The 27,544-nt window shown below is 35.3% G+C and overlaps 1 protein-coding gene across 3 annotated transcripts in view; it reads right to left on the reverse strand.

The window, feature by feature from the left end:
* The window catches only part of LOC106478017 (AT-rich interactive domain-containing protein 3C-like), a 103,011-nt gene that overhangs the window by 71,605 nt on the left and 3,862 nt on the right, over positions 1 to 27,544 (reverse strand). For 2 of the 3 annotated variants that reach the window (XM_022381539.1, XM_022381541.1), the window contains exon 2: positions 1,477 to 1,971. In XM_022381539.1, coding sequence (XP_022237247.1) covers positions 1,477 to 1,971 — 495 coding nt within the window. Of the gene's footprint in view, positions 1 to 1,476; positions 1,972 to 2,851; positions 2,952 to 27,544 lie in introns of all 3 variants that reach the window. The other variant, XM_022381540.1, reaches the window with a different exon arrangement.

Consider the following 27,544-nt stretch of genomic DNA (forward strand, 5'->3'; position numbering starts at 1 on the left):
CCACACGGCTGAAAGGGGCGAGCATGTTTGATGGGACGGGGATTCGAACCCGCGACCCTCAGATACAAAATATGTAAAAAGTTTTTGTGGGATTACCATAATGTAACACCATCCTGGACTTTTGGATTACACCAAAATGGATCAGAAAATTGTATCGCTGGTACCCCCTAATGGTGAGTGAAGAAACCTTTATCTTTCCACATATTTCATTGAAGTTGTATTATCTGCTTTATAGTACCGTATTATTAATGCTTAGATCTGCTGTAAATTATCGTACATTAAAACAAATTACTTTCTTGTCTTTGAGAAGTAATTAAATTACGATCACTTGTTTGTTTATAGTTAAGAACAAAGCTACACAATGGGCTATCTGTGTCCTGCCCATCACGGGTATCGAAACCCGGTTTCTAGCGTTGCAAGTCCGCAGATATACCGATGTGCCACTAGGGGGCAAATTAAGATCAATACGGTATGTGTGTGATCATTTATAAATACTTATAATAAATTAAATAAAAGACAAACATGTTGGCTTGATTGTATTTTTATCTTTTCCACAAAAAGGTTCATCTTGTAATTGCTCTGCATTCTTTCCGTCAATAATAATAAAACAAGTTATTTTTTACATCGTAAGCTGGTGCTGTATTACGCACTCACTTAAATTTGTTTTAAATAATTGTTTACGAAACTCAGTGTATTGTTAAACAGCAGTGAAAATAAGTTACTATAATTACGACCATAATTTTGACCTTCTATTTTAAATTCTCACTGAGGTTGAACATTAAACAGTCAGTATACGGGCACAAGTCGTCAAGATGTTGAATATTTTGTAAAGAAATTAAGAAAATATTTTATTATTAACTGAAGTAGCACTATACTTTTATGCAAAGTTTGCACAGCAGTAACATTATCAAATTTATAAATGACTTTTCATGCAGAAAGATTCAACTTTACAGAGAAACATTTGCCCGTAAGACTGTGCCTAACTAGCATTATTCAGGATAAACTTTAAAAAAATGTAACGTTTAAATCTTTTGTTTAATTGAACTGTTTATGTTGCCAACTGATGTTTATTTGTTGTTAATGTGCTATCGATGCTGTGCTCACCGCGATACCCGGTTTTTAGCGTTATAAGCCTTCAGACTTTCCTCTGAGTCATTGGGAGATGCTTAATGATGAGTCAAAGTAAAAATGTTTTCTAAATAGTGAGAAAAATCGTTCTCATATCATTTGGCGAAGACAAAAAAACAGATCATATATTGTATAAATATATACAAAAAACCGCGACCGTGCATAAAGAAGAGAAAGAAAAATCATGAATCAGACAATTAAAAGACTTATGGGTGATTTTTAGAGTCACATACACATCAACGGCTCACCCAAGCACCGAGTTACGATATGATACAAGTTTCATACTTATTTAGAAAAAATTACCTGTTTTAAAAATAAAAAGTAAAATGTAAGATGACAAGTACATACCTGGCCAAATTGTTCTTCAAAGGAATATTTACTGAGGTCTTGATTCGGGGTTTGGCTACTGGTTGATGCTGCATTGCTGTTCACTGAAGGAGAAGGGATGGACTGAGAGGCTGAACTTCCTGGACTTGTGGAATGGGGTAGAGTAGTTGTCATTAGTCGGCTGGGAAGTTGCGGAAGAAACATGGGAAAGGCAGGAGGTGGAGAAGAGAGACTTGTCGCAGATGATGTGATTAAAGATGTTGGAGATGTGATCCCCATGGCAACGTGGGCTTGTCTTTGAATTGCTGCTACAGCTTCCCGTTGTATTCTTTCTTTGTGGGCCTTAATCTCGCGTTCTATTTCTTCCCTTTCTTCCTGTTCTTGCCGTTTGAATTTTGCAAGAACCTCAGGATCACCAATATCTTCCATCTTCACCCGATTTATGGCACTCCCAAACTCCTCCTGGTGGTCGCCCTCCGAGTCGAATCTGTAGTCGTTTAGATCTTCCAAATGGGCCTATATTAAGCAGTAAAAGTTGTATTTCATTTACACCGTGGAAATACAAGACTCCAAAGACCAATTACATTCCAAAAATACCCTTGTTCAAATTGTATGTTATTCAAAAGTCCAGAAGACTTCTAGAGTTTCTGGTCAAATTGTCATATCTGTGCTTTTAATTTATTGCACTTTAATGTTTTTATTATTATTACTATTTATTCAAACCAAACAGGATGTAGTTGGAAGGTGATTCCAAGGATGGGTGTATCTGTATCTTGTATTTATGGCAAAATACTAAGGCTAACTACTGCTATCCATAATTTTCAGCTACCGATCAGACAGAAGGCAGCCAGTCAGAAGCACCATAACAACGCTAAGGGACTGATTGTCGCTCCTTTAGCGCACTCACAGCTTAGAAAGCAGAGCATATTTTGTAGCATCGCACAGATTCGAACACGCTTCGCAAGCTCCGAAATCCATATACTGAAATGAAATGACGAAAGTACGTTTGATAAAAAAGAAAGATAACAAATCTTGTTTACTAGAATGAAAAAAAGAGCAATTTTTCGTCATGCAATCATATATTTTAATAACAGTGTCGGACACAGTGCCTCAGGTTCGATCTCAATTATTTGGATCATGCCTTCAAAAAAAGTCTAAACCGACTTTTACAAGTCCGATTAGATTGATTCTTTAACATTATATATTCTTCAAAAATGTGTCAATTGTCTTTGTTGACTTCGAAAACGATGTGTGTATGATAGTATGCCCCCCTCTCCAAAACCAAAGTCCTCGTCATCTTATTAATGCATCTTATCATCAGTTTCAAACTCTATATGGTTTAAAAACAATTTTTTTTTAGATAATCCACAGTTCGATGTGTAAAGGACAGACTGACCTTCATTGGTTTACAGCTGGCCACAGTTTAACAATCAGCAGATTTTCTTTTGTACGCAACTGCAAAACATCACCAGCTCTTACTTCGTGTCCTAACATCACTAAAAACCACACAAATAAAAGACAATTACATATAGGGAAGCATATTCTGCAAAACTGGTAAAAATCCCGATGTATTCTAGTTCTTTTATGAGACTAACCTATTGGTAGAACTTATGTACTCCTTGGCACAGTCAAGACATTTATATTATATTCAATAAATTAGATTTTTATATTTATGTTAATTTATTGGAAGAAGGAGATTTTAGATTCACGTTAGACGGTTATATGTATGTTAATTTAGGGGTGGAGGGTTTTAAGTTGCAATAGAGTGCGAGTTTATTATTTGATTTTCTTATGTTGGAAGTGATTCATGATTAATTTATATAAAATACTTAAATTTGTTTTGAACTTCCATCTTAAAGTTTCAATTCTGGAAATATTATTGGATTAGTCGATAAATTTCTTTAAATAAACAAGTTATCCGCATTTTTTCTTTCTAAAACAATGCGTCATCCTTATTAGTGGATCGTTGGCTCAGCGAAAAGTCTAAGGGCTTGTAACACTAAAAATCCAATTTCGATATTCGCGGTGCGGGCACAGCATACGTCACAGACAGCCCGTTGTGTATCTTTGTACTCAATAACAAACAAAGCAAACCAAGTGTGTATCATTGGAGCGCTCGTACTTCTGCTTCAAAATTAAAACACCTGTGGAATAGGTGGATGGATTCCTTTAGTAATTGGCCATGTTTGGTTCGGGAGTGGGAGATTAAATTTATATAAACTTTGAGATTTCATAAAAACATCGACTGTGTTCTCAATTACTCTTCAATATTTATGGATGAAAATCTTTATTAATATACTAAGTTAGGGCGAACTGGTTCCTTAAAAATAAAATTACTGACAGCTTTTCTAAATAATTGTGGAATTTACCAGTAATATCCGTGTTTTTCTTTACCGAGGATTTGTCGTAGTAGGTCAAACAAGGAGGGAAACATAATTTTCAGAAAATGAAATAAATAATAAATAGAGATATAATGAATTGCTAAATATAATGATATTTATATCATTAGAAATATATAATGAATTGCTAAATATAATGATATTTATATCATTAGAGATATAAATGAATTGCTAAATATAATGATATTTATATATTAGAGATATAATGAATTGCTAAATACACAGTTACAGGACATTCTGAATGCTATACGCTCAAATATTGACGTTTATATTTGACACATCTAACTTACATGAAGAGCAAAATAATAGTAAGTTTAGAAGTATATTACAGTTAAAGGAGGATGACAACCGTAAGTTGTTTTTATTAAATATGCATGTAAATTTTTAATGTATTCACATAAATGTTCAATCATGAAAATCGTTTTTGTTTTTTTTTATTACGAAGTAATATTTTTCACTAGCTGAAAAAAAAATTAAAGTAAAGATTACTGGAGAAAATGAGTACTTTCTACCGTTGAATCTTAACATACAAAATCCTTATTGATTAGAGCATGCTAAACAAACATACAGGGAGATCACTATCTATATTAAGATTTTTGTCAAAACGAAAGCAGTTTGCCGATATGAAACTGTAACGTAGGGCAGCTATCAGTTGTTCATAAATATGTTACGGAGTGTGAGCAGATTTTACAATCCAGGCTTTCCCAAAGCGATGAAAACCCGAGTGCTAAGCTGAATAGTTAAACAGCCTCAAGAACACTTTCGATGTGAAAGAGTGGAATGATGTTATTAAGTGTCGAAATTAAATCCGCACCTAAAGACAGATAAAGTTCACTTGTGTAACACTCGGCTATCGATCTATATATAAGCTAGACTGATGAGAACAAGCGAAGCTCGGAACTACGGTACCTGGTTGATCTTGGTATTTGTATTTTAAAATACATTGTGCTATCTGCGCTCTGTCCACCGGGGAGAATCGAATCCCAAATTTTAGCATTTTAAGTCCGGAAGCTTACCTCTGACCAACGGAGCGGCAAAATGAAGCAGAAAGAATGGTACAACCTCGCATACGTCTCTCGAATCATTTGCACCGTGGAGGTCTTAAAGGCTTATAACGATAAAAACCGGGTTTCGATATCCGTGGTGGACACAGCACAGATAGCCCATTAAGTGGCTTTATGCTTAACAACAAACAAACATTTGCATTGTTATTCTATGGTGTGTAAGACGTTGTTTTATTCTCGTACAACTCGTAAATAATGTGAAGGTATTATTGATTAAGTATGAGTTACAAAACACTTTACAGAACTTTCGTTTGTTTTTATCATAGTAACTGTGATTCTTTAGCATTATTTGTCTCCAGTTGCTCTTCTCTTTGGAAGAGTTATAAACCTTATATTGAGTTATGAAGAAAATTTCAAATGTAAAGGCGCATTTAGAATTAGGTCAAATAAAATGATTCGTATTTATGAGTTTACCGTTGGAATATATTCGAATAAACGCATTTGAAAAGCCTATGTTATTTTGTTTGTTTTCATTTCTAAAGAATGTTTTGGGGTAATAAGCTCCGCTGCGGATCATGGCAACTTATCGGAGGGGGAGGGGGGTCAGATATTTTAGACCAGGAGTCCAGAGGACGAAGCCCCCGGAAGGCTCGCGGGTTTTTAACATTTAGAAAGGTAAACAAGTGCCATCACGTACATTTCTGTTAAATCGACTAAGAAAAAACAAGTTATTTTTTTCGGTATGCGAGTAATAATTTATTTTTTAATATTACTGTCAGAAGTTGCGTCCGTGAATGAAGTGGATTTGACAGAAAAATGATGGAAAAGTAATGAGTATGAGACAAGTATACTGATGTCAAAGAGAAAACTTAGCCAGCAGTAATAATACCAGAAAATTAGTAGCGATGCTTGAAAGAATACTTCCCTAACAATATAGCCAGCAATAGCAATACTGGAAAAATCAAAAGCGATGTTTGAAAGAATACTTCCCTAACAATATAGCCAACAATAGCAATATTGGAAAAATCAAAAGCGAAGTTTGAAAGAATACTTCCCTAACAATATAGCCAACAATAGCAATATTGGAAAAATCAAAAGCGATGTTTGAAAGAATACTTCCTCACAGATACAGTCAACAGTAACAATACTAGAAAAATCATAAAGGATGTTTGAAAGAATACTTCCTTACCAATATAGTCAGCAGTAATATTACTGGAAATTCAGTAGCGACTAATTGAAACATAACTTAAGAAACTTAACCCACGACATAATTATCTAAGTTCATGGGCCATCTTTCTAATTTTCTCTCGTCCATCCTAATATTTAGTTTATACCAAATTTCGTATGTTTAGCTATTACGAGTATTCTGTTCTAAAATATTTTAGTTACAAATTATTAATTTTCAGGGTCTCCCATGTTAAGGTCACACCTTAGATATTATTATTATAAGCAACAGGTTTAGAGCATTGATAATATTCTGTCCAGGACTTTGGTGAGTTGTTCATCAAAAGTTGAGTTATGTTATATATTTAAAGCTCTTCATCTAAAGCCCAAAGGGTAAATTAAAAATGTGTATCATCTGATTATACCGTTCAGTACCAAAATGTGTGTGTATTTGGGGGTGGGGGGAGTCTGATTTAATTATTGTGAATGTCGTATGTATCCTTAACCCCACATAAAAAAGTGGGAGCAACTACTCCTTGCTCCTTCCCCAAATGTGTGTGTGGGGGGTAAAAAAGTCTGATTTAATTAATGTAAATGTTGTATGTATTCTATACCCCACTTAAGAATGTGGGGGCAACTACCCCTTGCTTCCTCCCCGTAATCCCTCGTATACATTATACTATGCACTTCTATGTTCAGTTCACAAGTCATTACCTCTTTGAAGTCACGAAAGCTGCTACGTAAATGGAAGAACCAGTCTAACTTTAAACTTGACGTATAATGTGTTTTTATTACTTTTAGATAAATGTTATTACAAGAGATAAAGCTCGCCCCTCCCCCACCAGTGGCACAACGGTATGTCTGCTGATTTACAACGCTAAAAACCGGGTTTCGATACCCGTGGTGGTCAAAGCACAGATAGCCCTTTGTGTAGCTTTGTGCTTAATTACAATCAAAGTTAAAGATCTAGGGCTCATTTCGGTATGGATTTATATATATATATAATAGTCATTTAGCTTACACTTAATGGAGTTTATGACTTCAAACAATCAAACATGGAGTCGATTTTCATTACAATATTTCACATTTCAAGCCCCCCCGAAAAGATAAGCATTACTACATGACGTTCGTTGAATGATAAGAAACAAACCTAACAAAAGTATTTCCAAATTCAGTTGTAAAGATTTAATTTTTGATAAGCATGAGTATAAAGGTACCTGATAAGTTGTTTGTAGTTAAGTACAAAGCTACACAATGGGCTATCTGTGCTCTGCCCACCACGGGTATCAAAACCCGGTTTCTAGCGTTGTAAGTCCGCAGACATACCGCTGTGCCACTGGGGGGGGGCGTACCTGATAAGAGTGAAAATGATGGAAAAAAAAACAAAAAAAAACGCTTATTAGTTTGTTTCAGAAGTTACACAAAGGACGCGTAGCAGCCCCCAATTCTGAACTGGGAAACCTAGAACAGCTCCCACCGTCAACTCTTGAGCTACTCTTGTTTGATCGAATAGTAGAACCTAACTGACTTTCTTATAGCGCAACTCAACCACGGCCTCAAAGGGTAGAACGCGTTTTTGCGGCAATTGGCCGCCATTCTCTTAAACCCCGGAGTCGCAGATAGACCACGCTAACCACTAGGCCACACCTGACCTAATGAAAAATGAGAGGAAGAGGAATTTAAAACGGTATGCATATCAAAGAAATACAAAGAAAACATAAATGAAGGAATGTACGTGTTAAGTCATTACTTTGAGACAGTAAAAAGTAAAAAGTGTAGTAAGTGGTGCACCTAGATATCATCTGGGTCCGGGGAGCAAACGTACTGTTGTTAAATATTATGGGGGACCAAAAGTGGCAAGGGAAGCCTAGGGGGGGTGTGGACTTTATCCAACCAGTAATATAGGTAGTTGCGTCCGTGAGTGAAGTGGATTTGACAGAAAAAGCACACTATATATATATATATATATATATAGATAGATAGATGTGTGTGTGTAAACAGAGCATACATGGCAAATTAACACACTGATAGACAGTCAGATACACACAAATTGTGCTACAGAAGATAGGCTCGAGAAACAACTCATGAAATAATATATATAATAAGGACAGCAAACATGGATACCGTTTTGCTCATTTATAAACCTATCCTCTTTTTTTTTTGGACAAAACGATTCTGATAATAACATTTTTAGACTTACAGTTCTATTTCCTCATTAAATATGAATGCACATAAACAAAAGCAAATGATGACGAGAGTTTGAATGAATCGGAAAAGTAATTACATTTCAAGTCCCTAACGATCACTCCTTTTATAACACGTTAGTTTTTAAGATGGAATAAGTTTTTTAATCATTTTCAATCAATGTGTTGCAAGTGGGTTTAAACGACTAGATATTTAACACAGTTAAGATCGAATTGGAAATAATAAGTGATGAAAGTTACAAAAAAAAACAAACTGAAATTAAACAAGAAATAGACGTAACAAATTTTCAGTCTGAACAAACTTTCAATAAAAGCATAAAATTACTTAATATGATGCAATCTGTGGGCCACACCTGTGGTGATCGATATAAAAACAAGTTGGTACTTTGAGGGATAAAAAATGAAAGGGTGTAAAACAAAGTTATATTTCCTTAAACATTACACCTCTTTGAATTATGTAACATCTTAAAACCTTAGAGATGCTACAGTACCATTCCTTTTCTGCCCCTTCTCGTGTGTGTAATGATTTTTCCCATCTTGAAAAATTTTTTTCGGCTGTTTACTTTGATTGTCTTGTAGTTTGTAAGCTTTGCACAGTAGTTCTAACAAACTGTCTTTCATGGAATGTATGTGCAGAGATGCGTGAGTTTGTGTGTGTGTATCTAACACCTAGAAAAAAGGTGTTATGATAATTGGATTAACCAATGGAGGTTGGATGTCAAAGGAAGAAAAGTATGATAATCGAAAAGGTGCAACAAGGTAATTAATAAGAATGTGTAATCCGTGTGAAAGAGACAGGAATATTTTATAGATTGTAGTTGTTTATTATTAAGCACAAAGCTACACAAAGGGCTATCTGTGCTCTGCCCACCACGGGTATCGAAACCCGGTTTCTAGCAGTGTACCACTGGGGGCTTATAAATTGTATTGTACATATTTAGGTTCGAGGTGTTAAATATATTAACTAGAAAAAAGTATAGCTGGATATATAAAAAAGTACACATGCTTCTACATAAGAGAAGCAGAGTGAACAAACAACACAATGTCGTAGCTAGCTTACAAAGAAGTAAAACAGGGCAAAGAAAAGGCTGTATGCGCCCCACTGAACCCTGATTTATTCATAATCACTCCAACGTAAGGTAAATTTATAACCTTGCCATTAAACTTGACAGATTATATTACTTGTTGGACTGCAATATGAACAGCAAGGATTAACAGAAAATGGTTTAAGATGAAAACTAGTAAAAAAAAATAAATGTGTGCACAAAGTGGTAATACGTCATACTAAACATGAGGATCCCTCTGTTTCTATAGTGAAACTTGTTTTATTGGACTCAAGATCCAGTGTGAACCGAATAAACCTCTCCTCCCCCCGAAATGTAAACGGAATTACCTTCAAATTGCTTTCAACTCCTCCTTTTATGACCCTGAGCCAGCTTACGCTTTTATTGGCGACTTTGTCGGTACCAAAAGAAAAATGCTTCTTTTTTTCAAATGTCAGTCCTTTAATTCCAGCGCTAATAAGAAATGACCATAATTCAAGCGCAGTCATGAATCTCTATCACAAAGTTTTATTACAATACCTGAACACTTGATATAGTACAGATTATGATGTAATGCTGGCTCGTTTTTTTGTTTTCTTTATTCAACTAATAAATAACTTCAATATCCAAAACTAAAAGATATGCACGAGACAGATAGTTTATCACAATGTATTTTTATGGAAATTCCCAAGCGCCCTCTAAATGTATTTTGTTTCCGCAGGGCAAATTTCTCAATATAATCAGGACTAGCCCAAGTTGTTGATTTAGCCGTGTGAATGCATTTTAAGTGCATGAAAATATTATATTACTTTGTGTGTTTATTTAGCTTTTCACGTTAAGTATCGTAGAAGGAATAAACTAAATACATTCTGTATAACCCTACATTTTCAGTTTAAAATACATCCTGTTGCAAAATCAAGTACATAACTTACAGTAACCTTAAATACTAAAAAATAAGATAAAAATATCTGTATTTGAAAATATACAAAAAAAAAACGAAGTAACTGGCCATTTTAAACTTTATTCTTTTTCTTTGGACGGCTGGCATTTCTGTTGTTTTAGACACTCTTGAGCCTTAAGTTTATCTGTAAACTTGGGAACTCAAATAAATTCAATTAAAATTAAAAGTTAGAAAACAATCACTCATTTATCGAAACGGTGTATTTAAGTGTTTTACACTCACAAAAAAAGAAGCCTATCATTCTATAGGTATTTGAAGAACTTGTAGCATTCCGCCACAATTTAATTCTTCGTATTGTTAACCGACACTGGGTAGCTGGTACATAATTGAATAGAGTTGTTTAAACATTTGTTTTTTTACAATTTAAAACGGCCCCCCTCAAACGGCGACTACTTAAGATACTTTACCTGGATTCAAACACTGTTGCAGTGAAAGAGCAAACCATTAAATGTATACACAAAATTACACTAATCCTAAGTAAAATTGTTTCTTCTGAATGTTGGAAATTGTGAATGTTTATGCAAATTTTGATTATAGCTGTTCCGTGAAGTAAACATCCTCCACCCTCTCTTTATTTATCCTATGATAAACGTTTTTCTTAAGCAGCAACCTTAAGAATAATTACCTTGATTTGATAGTGCTTATTTTGGACGAAATATATAATTTCATTAATTTGCCAGTTCTTATTTTGGACGACGTATATAATTTCATTCATTTGCCAGAGCCTATTTTGGATAAGATATATAACTTCCTTGATTTGCCATTGCTTATTTTGACAAAAGATATAAAATTTCTTGGTTCATCAGTGCGAGCACGTTCGATGATAGAATTCGAACTACTGAACCGCAGATTGCGAGTCGAGCTCCATAACCAGCAGGCTATGTATTAACACACTGAAAATTATCTTTGTTTTCTCAAATACAACCATTTAGTTATAAAATACAACCATTTTTCATTTTAGGAATGAAAAATACCCACATTCAGTTATACGAAATAACATGCCACTTTTTTACATTAAAACATTTAAAACTTGAAAATACTCTTTCTTACTTACTATTATACATCAATTATATTCAGTTTAATCTTATGATATCATTCGTTCAAGCAAACACGTGATATTAACTAAATGTGCGCGAAGTCAGTCCATTCAACCGAATCACGTACTGAAGAAGGAATATTGACTTCAATTCCAGTTCTCATAATTGGTATTTATATCTTATAGACCTGAGAAGGTCACGTTTGGTTTGGTTTGAATTTCGCGCAAAGATACTCGAGGGCTATCTGCGCTAGCCGTCCCTAATTTAGCAGTGAACGACTAAAGGGAAAGCAACTAGTCATCACCACCAACCACCAACTCTTGGACTACTCTTTAACCAACGAATAGTAGGATTGACCGTCATATTATAACGCTCCAACAGCTGAAAGAGCGCCCTAACCACCTGGCCATCTATAATTACGAATTTACTAAGTTTATGTACGCAAAATGTGACAAGCTTTTACCAATATTTAAAATTTTCTTGTGAACAAAATATCAGATGGGTAACAAAAATAACTGTTCTCAAGATATGTCTGTGAATTTTCGACGTCAGACTGACAAGTTGAAGTGGAAGGAGATGTTCATGTGAAGAACAAAAATACGTTTGTCCATCGCACAGTTTAAATATTCCTTTCGCTAAACCTCTGTAGCCTCCGAAACGCATATCTACAATGTTTTAAGTATCCCTGTATATCTTATCTTGTATTTACTGTCCTCTGCGCCACCCCCCAGTGGCACAGCGGTATGTCCGTGGACTTATAACGCTAGAAACCGGGTTTCGATACCCGTGATGGGCAGAGCACAGATAGTCCATTGTGTAGCTGCTTGTGCTTAACTTCAAATAACTGTCCTCTACCACGAACAGTTGCTAAACATAGCACGTTCACACCATTAGTATGTTTGATACACAATACCATGTTGAATGGTACTCTATAAAAGGCCGTGTCATGCGCACTTTGACTCCCACCCGTGCTCTTCGGGTGTTTTGTTAAGTCCAACGCTTCTATCACAGAAATATTTAACACATTTCATTTTACAGCCATTAAAAGCGTTGTGTGATCCCTATCGAATTGTTTCGGATTATTTAAGTTATTTGCAGTTACAAACACTTCAAATAGAAATCAACGAATTACTGGTCGTTCTCACAGCCCTAAGCTATACAAATCATAAGGCGTTGACATAACGGCACACAAAGTTCAAGAGTCAAAGTTCAATTACCAAAACAGGATATTGACTCAACAACCTGTTATGACCGTTTTAGAGAAACTGCTAGGTCATGTGAAGAACACACGAACTTTATAGATAACACAAAAAACAGTAACTGAAAATAATTTATCAACCTCGAATCACAACGTTTCATTTCTAAGCGACATATTTTCAGTGTGAAATGTTATGCGACAAATAAATAAATACGCTTTTATTTATTGATGGTAAGCTAATTTTGTGCTATGTAACAGAAACTATTACAGAAAGGTTTACAGCCGTTTGTAAGACGAGCAGATTGAGGGTTTATGCTAAAATTATCTATAGGACAAAATATTTATTCTTATGTCTACCTATAAGACAAACAATTTAGGGGTTAGAGTCATGTCCACCTGTAGGAAAAGACCAAATTGGAGGTTTATTCTCCACCTACCTATAAGACACACAATTTAGGGGTTAGAGTCATGTTCACCTGTAGGAAAAGACCAAATTGGAGGTTTATTCTTCTCCTACCTATAAGACAAACAATTTAGGGGTTAGAGTCATGTCCACCTGTAGGAAAAGACCAAATTGGAGGTTTATTCTCCACCTACCTGTAAGACAAGAAAAGTTAGGGTTTATTCTCATGGCCACCTGTAGGAAAACCAAATTGGGGGTTTATTTAGGAAGTTTATTCTCACAGCAGTTGGGGGTTGTTATTAGATCATGATATGATGTTTATCACAATCCACAACCACTTTCAGCTGTTCTGTTTCGCTAGCCATAATTTCCTGGAAACTATCTTTCGAGGGGTACGTCAGTGGTTACGATATCAGATCCTCTCTTACGTTTACGTGTCGTGTTTGCGGGTGACCGAGATAGACATTTTTCAAGACGTGTCACGTCAATAAAATCACACGGGGCGAGGTGACCATAATCTCAGGTACATCTTTCGCGAACTTCCTGTAATTTTATTAACTTCGCACACAACAATACTTCGAGTGTTGGGCACAGCTCGACGAGTATATAATGTAAAACTTGAAAATTAATTGTTTTGTTTTTCTACGGCAGGCTGTGTATAAAAGCCGCATCGCAGATTTTAACATCTTCCGAGTGAAAATAAGGAAGAATGTATAACAATATATCAACATCACATCTGCTAATATTATTTCCTGAAAAGGTCATTCGCCAAAAATCAGGGCTCAACAGGTCGATTGGGATACAACAAACACAGTGGAACGACGACTGTTGCCCCCCCACAGTGGCACAGCGGAATTTCTACGGGTTTACAACGCTAGAAACCGGGTTTCGATACCCGTGGTGGGCAGAGCACAGATAGCCCATTGCGTAGCTTTGTGCTTAACTACAAATAAACAAAACGACGACTGTTACGGTGTAAACAAGAGTAAGTACGTGAATTGTAACTATTATCAATTTTATTTAACTACGAAATCAGATTTTTAGGATAAGGAATAAAACACAATATTATTTATTTTAACACTAACTATTTATTATTTCATATGAATTAATTTTACTGTCATTCAGAGAAAATGGCGAACACCAAGATATACTTGCGAGATTCCGACATACATGTATGCTCAATAAACATTAAACAGATTTCTTGGTAGTGTCTAGGTAAACAATTATTAGATTAACATTTAGACTACCCCATGATGAACGAAGACTAAACTTTGACCCTGAGGGGACATGAACGTGTTTCAACATCGAGGTCGTGTCCGATAGAAAAACAGTCAACAAGTCTTGACAGAATTCAAAATATTTTGCATGTGCGGAAATATCGTGTACAGTTACTTTGATAGTTCCAATCCAAATTTGTTCATAATTATAACCATATTGCAATATACGTAATTTAATTTTCTTTTCATTCTAGACAACTTTCCAGACGCATAGATTATGTGTACCTACTAGATGAAACAAGCATTGTCATTATCACTTCGGCCAAAGATATGATTAGTCTTGTTCAACACATGTTTACACTCCTGTATTAACCTCAAACATTTACCGAATTTAGGCACACTTTAACTTAGGTGTAAATTCTGTTGAATTTAGTTCTCTTCGCTAGGCTCTATTTGTCTGCTTTTTGATCACACTGAATAATCACGTGCGCAATGTTATTCCCGAATCATCATTAATGCACATTTATATCAATTCAAATCGGCCTGGCATGGCTAGGTGGTTAAGGCGATCGACTCGCAACTTGTTGGTCGTGGGTTCGAATCCCCGTCCCATCAAACGTGCTCGCCCTTTCAGCCATGGGGGCTTTATAATGTGACGGTCAATCCCATTATTCGTTGGTAAAAAAAGAGTAGCCCAAGAGTTGGCGATGAATAGCTGCCTTCCCTCTAGTCTTTCGCTGCTAAGTTAGGGACGGCTAGCGCAGATAACAATCGTGTAGCTTTGCATGAAATTCAGAACAAATCAAATAAATCAATACCACAATTTAAGTTGTAGATGTTGCACAAATGTAAATGAGAATAGTATAAATTTGGTCCGTCTCTAGGATACCACCATCCTTCTTTAAGGGCGTCTGATAAATATTCATTTAGAGTGGCGAGACTTATTAACCCAATAAAAAGTATTTCCATACACAGAAATTTATCGGAGAATTTGTAAAGTGGGTGGTTAGGAAGTGGTGTATATAAGCGACCCATGATTATTTAAACAAGAAATGTACAATCAATTTCTCTTGTGTGTGAAAAGAAACAAGTCATTGTGAACGTTTTAATACAGTCATCATTCTTTGAAGTTTAATACTCGGATATATCTTTATGTAAACAAAATACTGAATGTGTTTGGGAAATTTGATCTTGCAACGACCGGTTATTGTGACTGTGCATATATAGACTATAGAGTATATAGGCCGAATTAAATTTGAAATCAAATATAAAATGGTTTCTTTATTTATGTAGAGTGCTTTTGCACACGATTAGTTATGAGTATAAAAGAAATATTTCTAAAATATATAATGAACTTAATTTACACATTTGGAAGAAGAAGAAGGGTACCAAAGTGTTATTACAAGGAAACAGATTCCAGTATACAGACTGAATTAAAAAGCTAAATTCTAAAGTTTACCAGAAATGATGTAGATTCGGAAATATCGAATCCAAGCCCCAGCTAACGAATCGTATATTAAGCAAAACATATTTATTTAATGCTCTCATTGTTCATTTACCCTAAAAACTATGGAAGCGAATACATGTAAAAAAGTAAACTTCAAGCAAAACATATTTATTTACTGCTCTCATAGTTAATTTACCCTAAAAACTATGGTAGCGAATACATATAAAAAATGTAAACTTCAAGCAAAACATATTTATTTATTGCTATCATAGTTCATATACCCTAAAAACTAGGGAAGCGAATACATATAAAAAATGTAAACTTCAAGCAAAACATATTTATTTACTGCTCTCATAGTTACCCTAAAAACTATGGAAGCGAATACATATAAAAAATGTAAACTTCAAGCAAAACAGATTTATTTACTGCTCTCATAGTTAATTTACCCTAAAAAATATGGAAGCAAATTCATATAAAAAAAAATGAACTTCAAGCAAAACAGATTTATTTACTGCTCTCATAGTTCATTTTAAAAGTAGATACATCAGGATATTTTTATTTTCCACATTAATATTTTGTTTTACTATACTTCAGTAAAAATTCTCAAAGTGGGAGGAGCGTCTTCGATTTTAGATAGGATTCATGTTTGGTCATTTCATAATGTGCATTTCTGTGTTCTAGAACACAATCATTCGGCGGTGAGTTAAACCCTCTTGGTAAGTCAAACTAGTAGGGCCCTGCGAATCGCAATTTTTTTCGAATCGACAAAAATAACAGATATTCAGTGAAGTAAATGATGCCCCTGGTAGGCAGAACAAAGATAGCCCACTGTGCTTAACAATCAGCCAACCGTCCCCCGGTGGGGCATCGGTAAGTTTACGGACTTAGAACGCTAAAATCCGGGGTTCGATTCCCCGCGATGGACACTGTAGATAGCCCAATGTGGCTTTGTTTTAAAACAAACAAGTAAACCGTCTTTTAAGAAATCATCTTACGATGATGAATGTATGAACACGCGCATCTATCAAACATTTAAATGTTTAGTCACTTAGTGCTTACAGAACATTACGTTAAGAGTCCTGAATAACCTAAACTTGTTTCAATCGTTCTATGTTGTACAAATATAGTTAACTAAAACAAAAGAATAAGCATTTAAAGACACTGTGATTGTTTCATAATTTTACCATTTAAACACGAGAAGTCTTTCTATTACACGACAAAATATTTTAACTTTTTCAAATTTGTAAATAAAATCAAACCAATTTTAAAGATAAAGCTTTACAATGTTAATCTTCTATAGAGCCAGTTTCCGGGAACGTGCTTAAACAGTTCTAAGAATTACATATCAATATCCCAACAAGAACAGAAATAACAGAATTATTGCTTTCATGTAATTCGCAATACAGGTTCGTTTTACACAATTTAAACTGGAGAAAAAACACAAGAGTGAAAATACCCATTTTTGTCCCATTACAAACAATCCAGCATAATGGCAAACACGATACGACAATTCTCTTCACATGTCGATGAAAATCAAATCATTTTAAATATTATAACATCAAAAATGGTCGCTGGAAACGCATTTTCTGATAATACTGGCTAGGCTTAATAAAACACTAAATACAGTTTGATTTGTTAGGGCGTTAACCCTCTATTGCAAGCGTTATGAAAATACGCTGCAAAAAAAAATGCTGTCTTTGAATTTCTTACTTAAATAGGTCTATATTACACAAAACATGTTTTTATTAGATATATTTTGGCAAGTCATAAATGGGTATGTTAACTAGAAGTAACAATGATTAATTGAGAAACCAGTAAAAATAATTCCATAGTTTATTTAAACTGTTATCTGGAAGTAAGAACATTCAATTACCGAATAGAAACATTTGTACGTGTATTAAGTAACAAAGTTAGATTTATTACCTGTACGTTACAATGTGCAATAGAAAGTTAAAAATTAAATTCGAATCAACGTATTGAAAATGCTAGGTAATTAACAGTCACTCTCTATATCAAGGCCTGGCATGGCCAGGTGGTTAGGGCACTCGACTCGCAATCTGTGGGTCGCTAGTTCGAATCCCCGTCCCACCAAACATGCTCGCCCTTTCAGCCGTGGGAGCGTTATTATGTTACGATCAATCCCACTATTCGTTGGTAAAAGAGTAGCCCAAGAGTTGGCGGTGGGTGGTGATGACTAGCTGCCTTCCCTCTAGTCTTACATTGCTAAATTAGGGACGGCTAGTGCAGATAGTGTAGCTTTGCGCGAAATTCAAAACAAACAAAACTCTATATCAATGTAATTGATGGCATTGTGTCTATTTAGTGTGAAGGACAATACAAGGTTGTTATTAACTTTTTGTCCAAAGTAATTACATAGATATGAACTAAGTGAAACTTCGTTGTTTAAGAAATGTCGAGCAAAACTCCACAAAGGAACTATTAAAAACCATCCATCTTGGACTACTCTTAAGTAACTGAATAGTGAGACTCGACAGTCACTCTTATAACGCACCTATAGCCCTAAAGTAAAATCACGTTTTTTTTTGTTGTTTTTTCTCAGACCAATGGAATGCGAACCATGAATCCTCATATTTCCAGTTTATACATTAACCATTAGGTTATGCTCGTCCCCTATAAAGCATAAGATAAAATGTAAGCACGAAACAGCCTATTTTTAAGGATTAAACGTTGTACACCTAAATATGTTATTGCTCTGAACTAATTAATATGCATCAATATTTTGACGTATAACAAGTGTGATTAGGCAGTGATAAAAAAATTAGAATCGTTTTTTTTATCTTCGCGCATTCAATAAGTTAGCAAAAAACTTGTGCGTATATTAAGTTTAATTCAGAGAAATATAAAAGATCATACAATACAGAAACTCTAGCAAGAAGATGTAAATAAAACATGGTTACATTTTTTTACGGTTAATCTTGTTGGTTGACTATTGATTACTTGCATGCCTCCGGAAATCTTCTAATCTGTGACGAATCAAAAGTTCGCCCGAAAAATGTTACATCATTATCTACTCTGGAAGTGGAGATCACTAGAATACTTAAAATATTTACATTCTTTGGTGGTGACATTAAACAATACAGGAAAACAGAGCTATGAGAGAAAGGTTTTCTAGAACAAAAGTTTGAGTAATTCAAAGTTGATGCCCCCCCCCCAGTGGCACAGCGGAATGTCTGCGGACTTATAACGCTAGAAACCGGGTTTCGATACCCGTGGTGGGCAGAGCACAGATGGCGCATTGTGTAACTCTGTGCTTAACTACAAACAAACAACCTATCATAGGTGGTGAAAAAAAAATTGTTTGTTTGTTTTAGACCAAAGCTACATTGGGCTATATGCCGTGCCACCCGCGTGGGAATCGAACCCCGAATTTTAGCGTTCTAAGTCCGTAAACTTACCGCTTTCCCATCGGGGATTGATGAAAATGTAAAAAGAAAAAAAAGGTTAAGCTTATGGAAGACTCGCTCCAAAATAAAGAGAAAATCCGTTAAACATTTTAGTTAAGCACCATTTTCAGGAAAGCCTGCCCCCCTACCCGGTGGTTCAGAGGTAAGCTTGAGAACTCATAATGCTAAAATTTGGGGTTCGTTCCCAGCATTGGGCAAACCTCAAATAACCCAGTGTACAGCCTTGTGGTTAACAACGGAAAAAGGAAAGTCTTGAATTTACTGATCTGGGCACGTGGATCTCATTCTCACCGCGTGCCACAAGTGTTTCTCACATTCTGCAGAACAGACTTTATTGACCACTTCTGCTTGAAACCTATAACACTATCTAATCTTTGTTTATACTTGTGGCACGAATGTGCAATGAAGAACTAAGCTGAGCCACGTGTTTTTACGGTCTAAATAATCAACTTTACTCAGGAAAGAGCGGGACAAAAGAAACGTGTGCCAAAAAGCTACCAGCGCCCTTAATCAAAGCATCATTAGTATCGATTTGATAATCCCGATTGACCCCCTACTCTAATAAGATCTGCTCTAACAGACAATTACAAACGGTCAGTGTAGCGTTTGATTACCTATAGGATTGTCATCACGATCTTTACTTGGCTGTAATAATACCTTCAAACATTTTATGTGTATTCTAGAATAACATAATGTTTGCTTGTTGAAATTTTTATTATTTATTACTAGCAGATATCCGCAAAACACTGCTGTCAGATTAGTATCTTTATTGCAACAGTACTTCTTTAAATACGGGGTTTCTAGAATAATACAAAAGAATTCTAATCTAGACACCGAAATCTACAAGTCCACTTGTCTTAGGCCTAACTTCAGTTAAGCCTTTATTAAGTATGGCCCATATTTGATAATGAGATAAATTAACAATGTAACTTTTCCCCTTTTTTGCTTTAGTTTAGTTAGGGCTAAATTTTACCGTACTTAATACTATCAGTAAATAAAATTGCAATGTATTCTATGGCCTAACTTTACATCCATTCACTTGAAGTGCGCGCGCATGCATACTTACATAGTAAGTTTCGCGCGTATTATTATTCTTATTATAGATTATTATGCGATAATTCATTCCAATGTAAGTTATCACTCAACCCGAAAAATACTGGGCATGGATGAATACCTTTATAATCAGTTTTCGTTTGAAGAAAAGATGCAATAATTACGATATTTATGTGGATGTTTCTTGGTTCTTAAAATACACACAGTAACTTTACTACTGCCTATCGACCAAAATTCTTCAAAGACCAGGGGGGGGGGAGACTTTCGAAACGTCGTCCTCTACACTTGTATCTCTACAACAGGCAGTTGCCGTCCATTTTACAAAGTTTCATCAATTTCGGGTATTTTGTATCATGCGAACTATATATACATAACAGCAAACATGTTCAGTGACGGGATTCGAACCCATAACCTCAGCTTGCGGGTCGAGTGTCCTAACCACCAGATCATTGCAATATGCTCTCTCTCTCTTTTTTATAGCAAAATCCACTAGATTCCATAAATCAATCTTTTTTTTCATATTGCGAGAGAATCGGTTGCTTCTCGAATCATTCATTTTCAGAATATTCCAGTGAGGACTATGCTGTTAATAATAGAGGAATTGATACTGGAATATTAAAAAAAAGGATATTTAACAACCAACAAAATTATTATTGACGATCTACACTACTGGGTAATAAATATGTTACTCTTTTCATTAAGGAAAATAGAATGTCGAGCGATTTATCAACGACCAGCTCATCCTTGACCATAGTGTTTGCACATATTTGAAATTTAATTAGGATAATTTATATGTCATTCAGACAACAACATGGAGGTTGCAAGTTCGATGAGAGAAACATAAATCGTACCAACGTGATGGATGATGACACGTTCGCGCACAACATTATACACTGTACCTCTTCGGTAGGCTGTCTTCACCCTAAACTTGACCCCGGCCTTCAAACATTCAGCTGCATGAAACTCTTCATGAGGTAACCTCAGAGGCACCGATTCTATTAGACCTTAACACTAAATACACGACACGAAGTATTATGAAAGTTCAGTACACCTTTCTGTTATAATAACTGCTTCATGAAATCCTGCTGATTAATCTCAACCACCAACTAATCAATCACTATTTATCCTTATCATAATAATGGAATATGGTAGGTGACGTCGACAGAATGTTAAGGATCTTGATGACAAATCGAAAAGAGTTTCGGGAATAAACACTGTGGTAGGGAATCAACTCATCAAACAATAAAACGCCTAGACATTTTATATGACCGATTATCTTAAAACTTCGCATAGAATTTGCAATGTTCAAATTAACAGTTAGTGTGGACTAACCGAGTGTAATATTTTGAGTTCGAAAATAATTAAAACTGTTTCTCAACATTAAGATATTGTTAAATACATAAATAACACAACTGATATTCCTATAGTGTTCGATAAAACTTGTGCAATGGTGATTTAAAATTATTAGAACATTACACCTTTACATAAACTACAAGACCAGGAAGCCAGAAATCATGTCTTCGTTTCAATGCATAAATACATAAAAAGCCAAAGGTTTTCAACATCTGGTTCCAAACATTCTAACATCAGAAATTCTGGTGAGATAACATCTCGAATCCGCTACTTGAGAACTATCGAATAAACGTTCTTTGCTCAGTAAGACACGTGACCATCACAGCCAATATAAAATTGCGATGGAATGGGATGTATCACAACTACAATTTGATATTGTTTGGTGTTCGTATGTAGTGTGATGCTACCGAAAATTGATCGCTTTTGGGAAATCTATGTAACATCCCTTTCCATCGCAAAATATTCATACATTCAGATCATAAACATGTGTTCAGGTTGGGGTTTTAGAATTTCCAAGACGGGGATATCCCTGGGGCTTAATTGATTAAGAATACTGATCATCATGGGGAACCAGGATCACCCAGAAAGAGAACAAAGTGACAGGTGATAATCCACGAACCCAATGGTCAATGGCAAAAGCCGTCCACAAGCCCCAAGCAACAGTATGCAACACAGTCAAATGAAGAATGACCTCCATCGGGAAAAGCAACATGAATCACTATCATTGTACAAAAGTTACTTGCACGACATAATCCGTTCAATTGTCGAATATACTCCAAACAGCTAGCGAATGGAATGAGTATTCATACTATTCCATACAAAAACATACCGATAAAGTCGTCAGACGAAGCGCCTATGGATTTCGGTGCGATTCGACTGTTGAAACAAGCGCTGGGAAACAGTCGTTCTCGTACACTGTATGGATTATAGACAACCTGCAGGGAGGAGTAGTGTGCTTTGAACATAGCAGCTTAACAATAGGAGCCTCTTGCAATGAATCTACGCTGCATAACTATTGTCAAGATGTACGGTTGTCAGATAGAACATGACCGGACGTAGTAATATGAACTGTTATATATGATATGATAAGGCTTCAAAATCTGCGAAATTATAACATTTTCAGCCAATATCAAAATAACACTAGTCAATTTGGAAGCCTCCAATTTATAGATTGTGAGTCAATATATCCCCCAAAGAGTTAAAAAATCATGTAATAAAACAAACTTGTTATGGACGGGAGATACTGTTGCAAAAGGAATGATACAGTGAGTCCCCTATTTGACGCTTAAAAAAATGGCTACCTTTCGAAAGAGCTTTTAGTCGTTTAAACAATACGCACCAGTGACAACAGGCAGAAATATAACACATAAACGTCTGTCTGCCTTTAATTTCATACAATACAGGTGATTAATGAAGACATTAAATTACTTCAGTATTTGGGTTGGTTATATACTACAGGGACGGTTGCCATTCTAAGTGGGTGGCAACAGAGGCAGAGAAGGATGGAAATAACTCTAAAAAAAAAAAAACTTTGCCCATAAACTACGTGCTAGCTTTGAGTAATGGATTTGGGGTAATCTTTAATTTTATGCGAAATACCACACATAGCGTTATCAGGTCTTTGGAGATTGCATCATTAAATAACACACACTTTTACCTTCTCTTCTGGCCGTGCATTAGATAATACACAATATTTGACTAGTTCACTTATCTAGTCTCAACGTTTAAAGTATGTTTAAAATGGATTATTTGGTGTTTAGTCTGCTCAATTTCTTTGTATCACAGATACACAATGGGCTATATGCGCTGTGCCCACCACAGGTAACGAAACTCGGTTTTTAGTGTTCTAAGCGTTCAGACTTGTTACTGAACCACTAGGGGTGGGGCTATTCTGCTCAGAAATAACCTCAAGAATGTGACTATCTCATAATCCCCCCTCGTCCCCTTTCACGAACATTTACATTATGAACTTCAGCAGAAAGTTGTTCTGAAATCAAGAAGTGAAATAGTAAAAAAAAAAGAAAAAAATCAAATTACTTTTCAAATTTTAATCTTCAGGCTGAGATCTACCTCCAGTATAATCCTGGTGAACATCCTAAGTATGCGCAGAAATGTTTTCAGTGGAACTGTGTAATGGAATTACACCTTCATGCGCAACCTTGGTATTTCATATTAACGATTTAAGTTGCTTTGTTATAATACTTTGACCATCCACTTTTGAGCAAAGACTTCTCGCATGCTAGGCAGCTGAACTAAAAGACTAACCCTGTAGCAAGTACTAGTAAGGCACTTTTTAACAACGCACATTATCATATTCTTCTCCTCTCAAAAATAAGGATCGTTCTCGGACCTTATCTGAAACAAACCCCAAGAGGGAGACATCTTTTTTCTGTAATAATTCAATTTTTACATTTTCTGGGCTCGGGATCGAACCCGGGACTGTTCGCGCTACTAGCAAGTTCTCCATCAACTGAACCGAGCTAAATCATTAACAACTCTACGGCAGTTACAACAATATTTTTCTTACAGTCTTATAACTTCTTATGCCTTCTAAGCCAGTGCTCGTTGAAGTGGTTTTGATTTTCATTTCATCTTTACTTGCCATCATGTTTCACAGTCTACGTAATGAATTCAACCACAATTTTACTTGTGTTCCAAGTCTATTTAGTTTGTCTTTTGCCCACCATTAGCTCCAGCTCGCCCTTGGTGTTTCTTTTAAAAGCTTCTGGAACCAGATAAAAGTTTTTATACCTGTTATATTTGTTCACACTTTAAGCACGTAATATTACTCAGTTTTCAATCAATTAGTTTATGTACGTGCAAATATTTTAAGCTATATATTTTTTTTTATCCAAATGTTTGCTAAAGGGGTCTGCTAATCATGATGATTATGATCGAGGGAGTTCGCGTGGTATGTGGAAGTAAAAAGGTTACGGATATAAACACGAGAGTTCAGTGTCAGAAAAGTTATTGAGTGAGAGTTTATTGCGTATATTCAGTTACTCGATCAAATAGCCATGGGCCTGTCGAAGTACATTTATTTTTGTAAGTTAGGTGTAGTACCATTACAATCAGCGAGAATTTCTGTTGACAGGTTATTTGTGATTTCGGCCTACAACATGTATCAGAATGAACGTAGCCTGTGGAAATAAATTAATTCGTTATTGATAAGTGGGTGGTAAATGGACTTGACATTACTTTTACCAAATAATTCAAATTGGCCTGCCCCATGATATCACATGTTACAACACAAACGTGTAAACAATAAACAACGGCTAACGTCTCATTTAAAGCTGAGTATTGTTTTTTTTTTTATAGATTTTTCTTCTGCTTCGAAGACGTTTAACAAAACAAACACAAGAAATTTAAGATGAAAGAAAGTTGTTAAATCAGTCGTCACATGTGTAAAAAAAAGACGCTTAGAAGACACAGTTTAAACAAAACAAAAAAAAAACGATAAATAGGGTAAAATGTGGAGCACAAAAAACAAGGTGCGCATAAATGAAAAAAAACAATTATCACCCACATCCATTCCTTAGTGTCTGGGGTTTTATGTTTTATTTCAGTGTAGTTTTAGGTAGTGTACATTAACCAGTGCACCACAGTCAATAGTTTCAGAGCTTTCTCACTGTTATATAAAGTACAATGTGATGCTACGTTCGCTGTCACTTGGGTCTGATAATTACGCGTGTTTTGGGTTGATATGATCTTGTAGCCTTAGCCTAAATTAATTGAATCTGTATTTTTATCACGTTATTTTAGGCTGTTAGTTTTTCTTCTGGTGACAGAGAAAGAACATCCCCTCTAAAGTACTATATAAATTTTAGATGCTATTGTGACCATTGTATGCCTTAAATGTTTTTAGGAACTCCTCCCCTGCCGTCTTACTGTCTGCAATATTTTTAGTGTACAAAAGTACAGGCGTCCATTGGGCTGCTCGAACCAATCTTTAACCCACGATTCTGGTCTACACGCAGCGAGGCCAATAGTAGTAATATAAAATAATGGATGAAGCACAACTGGCCTGTCCAGAGCCGCTGGGTCACTATGCGTCCAAGGCCACACAATCGGGGAATTTATGGGACGAGAAAGAACAGGCTCACGCTATAAGATCTACGTCTATCCCTCAAGTTATGTGCTACTTCCCTCGTGTAATAATGTATCTCTACGGCAATCTAAACTCAGTACTGTGGTAGGTACTGTTGGCTCGATGTTATCACTTGACCATTTAACAAAAACAGACCAAACCATTGGTTCTCACAGGGGGGTATATAGACAGTGTTAGACACGTCATAAAGAGACAATGTGAAAAAAAAAAACAACTACCGACGTAACTTTCCCCACATGCAGTGGATATCGAAATAAACCTACAAGCATCATAGCTATCTACTATACTTGTACACAGTTATACTTGTCAATTTGTACTTAACTCACTAGGGTATTATATCTTAGTTATTTCTCTTAACGATGCTCCAAAGTACTTTAGACACAGTCCTACCCAAATGATTTCTCACATTCACCTTCAAACGAGGTATGATACTAAATAATGTAACTTTACACTCGATATAAGTAATCGAGTATGCCGCTTAATGATCAGTTTTATTTTTGAAACAAATCATTTTGCCTCCAGTGAAACAAATGATTTTTTGGTATTTAATATATTTTTAACTTCTATATTGAAATAAACAAAATTATTACTTAAAAAAAACAGCACTGAAGATTTAAAAATACATTCCGTACAGAAATCTAACGAATCATTCTTTCTTCCAAATAGAACCTGTTAAAAACTAAGTTTAGAATCTTGATACATTATAGCCGACACATTAAAACGATTACTTTTCTCGACGTGTTGCCTTCCAGTATAACATTTTGTTACTTTAATTTTATGCGGTCGTTTTTGAAAGCTAATTATAATAAAACAATGATACGACTAACCACAATCATCCTGATTTTCATGAACAATATGCAAAGTAAATGACATCACTGTTAAATTACACATATAACGTACACGTCACAAACCTGTCAACATTAAGATCAAACAAACAACCAGCACATTTCTCTACGTCACACACACACACCGATATAATGTAAAACGTCAATTCCATTCTGACTCTCACTACTCCAACAAACAATCCAATATACTTGTGTAGGGAGGGAAGCGTACTATACAATAGCAAATTAATAAACAGCCACAGATAGAATAAGGTGCTCTTAAAACATGCAGTATGTTTTCTATGATAAATATCATGTTATTTACAAATCGTTGTTAATTTACTGCAAACAATTCATTAATATATTTAAGTCATTTTCTTACTTTCAAAAACTTCAATTAAAACCATGAGCCCAATGGTTAACCACGTGACAATCTGAATGAAACTAACCTCTAAAGTACAATGTTGTTGTTACAAGCAACGTAAGTTTATTCCTTTCCAATTCTACTAGATTAGTCCATTGTTAAGCCTAGAATCTGGTGCAGTTCTCTCTTCCTGACCTGTAATGTCCTTGATTGAACGCCCCATAAAGTTAATCAGCTTAATATTATAAGCCTGTGGGTTAAACCACCTGATTTCAGAGACGCCTTTATATTATCCTAAATAAAGTATTCCCCTTAGAGCACTATGACTAATTACTGAATGTATTCATTATATTACCTGCCCTTCCAGGCTATGATTAAACATTGACACGCACACACAAGTAAGATTTAATCTTCTTATACAAAGCTGTAATTGGCAAAACCCCTTGATTTTAGACACTTCGACTTTGGTGAAAGAAATTACCCTTCTATAAAATAACATTAACATCATATAACAAGAGTAATAAGTATAAGATATAACGTTTGATAGATAAGAATAATACACTGATCTAATGTAATGGAAAAAAGTTCCAAAGGCACATTTCTAAAATCTTCTTTAACTGCTACCTACATGCCTGAAATATTTGATTAAATCTGGACACTAGAGGGGAAAAAATCAAATGGTCAAATACTAACATACATGCCTGAAATGTTTAATTAAATCTGGACACTAGAGGGGAAAAGATCAAATAGTCAAATACTAACATACATGCCTGAAATGTTTAATTAAATCTGGACACTAGAGGGGAAAAGATCAAATAGTCAAATACTAACATACGTGCCTGAAATATTTGATTAAATCTGGACACTAGAGGGGAAAAGATCAAA

This window comes from Limulus polyphemus, unplaced genomic scaffold, assembly GCF_000517525.1.
Source record: "Limulus polyphemus unplaced genomic scaffold, Limulus_polyphemus-2.1.2 Scaffold173, whole genome shotgun sequence".
Taxonomy (NCBI): domain Eukaryota; kingdom Metazoa; phylum Arthropoda; class Merostomata; order Xiphosura; family Limulidae; genus Limulus; species Limulus polyphemus.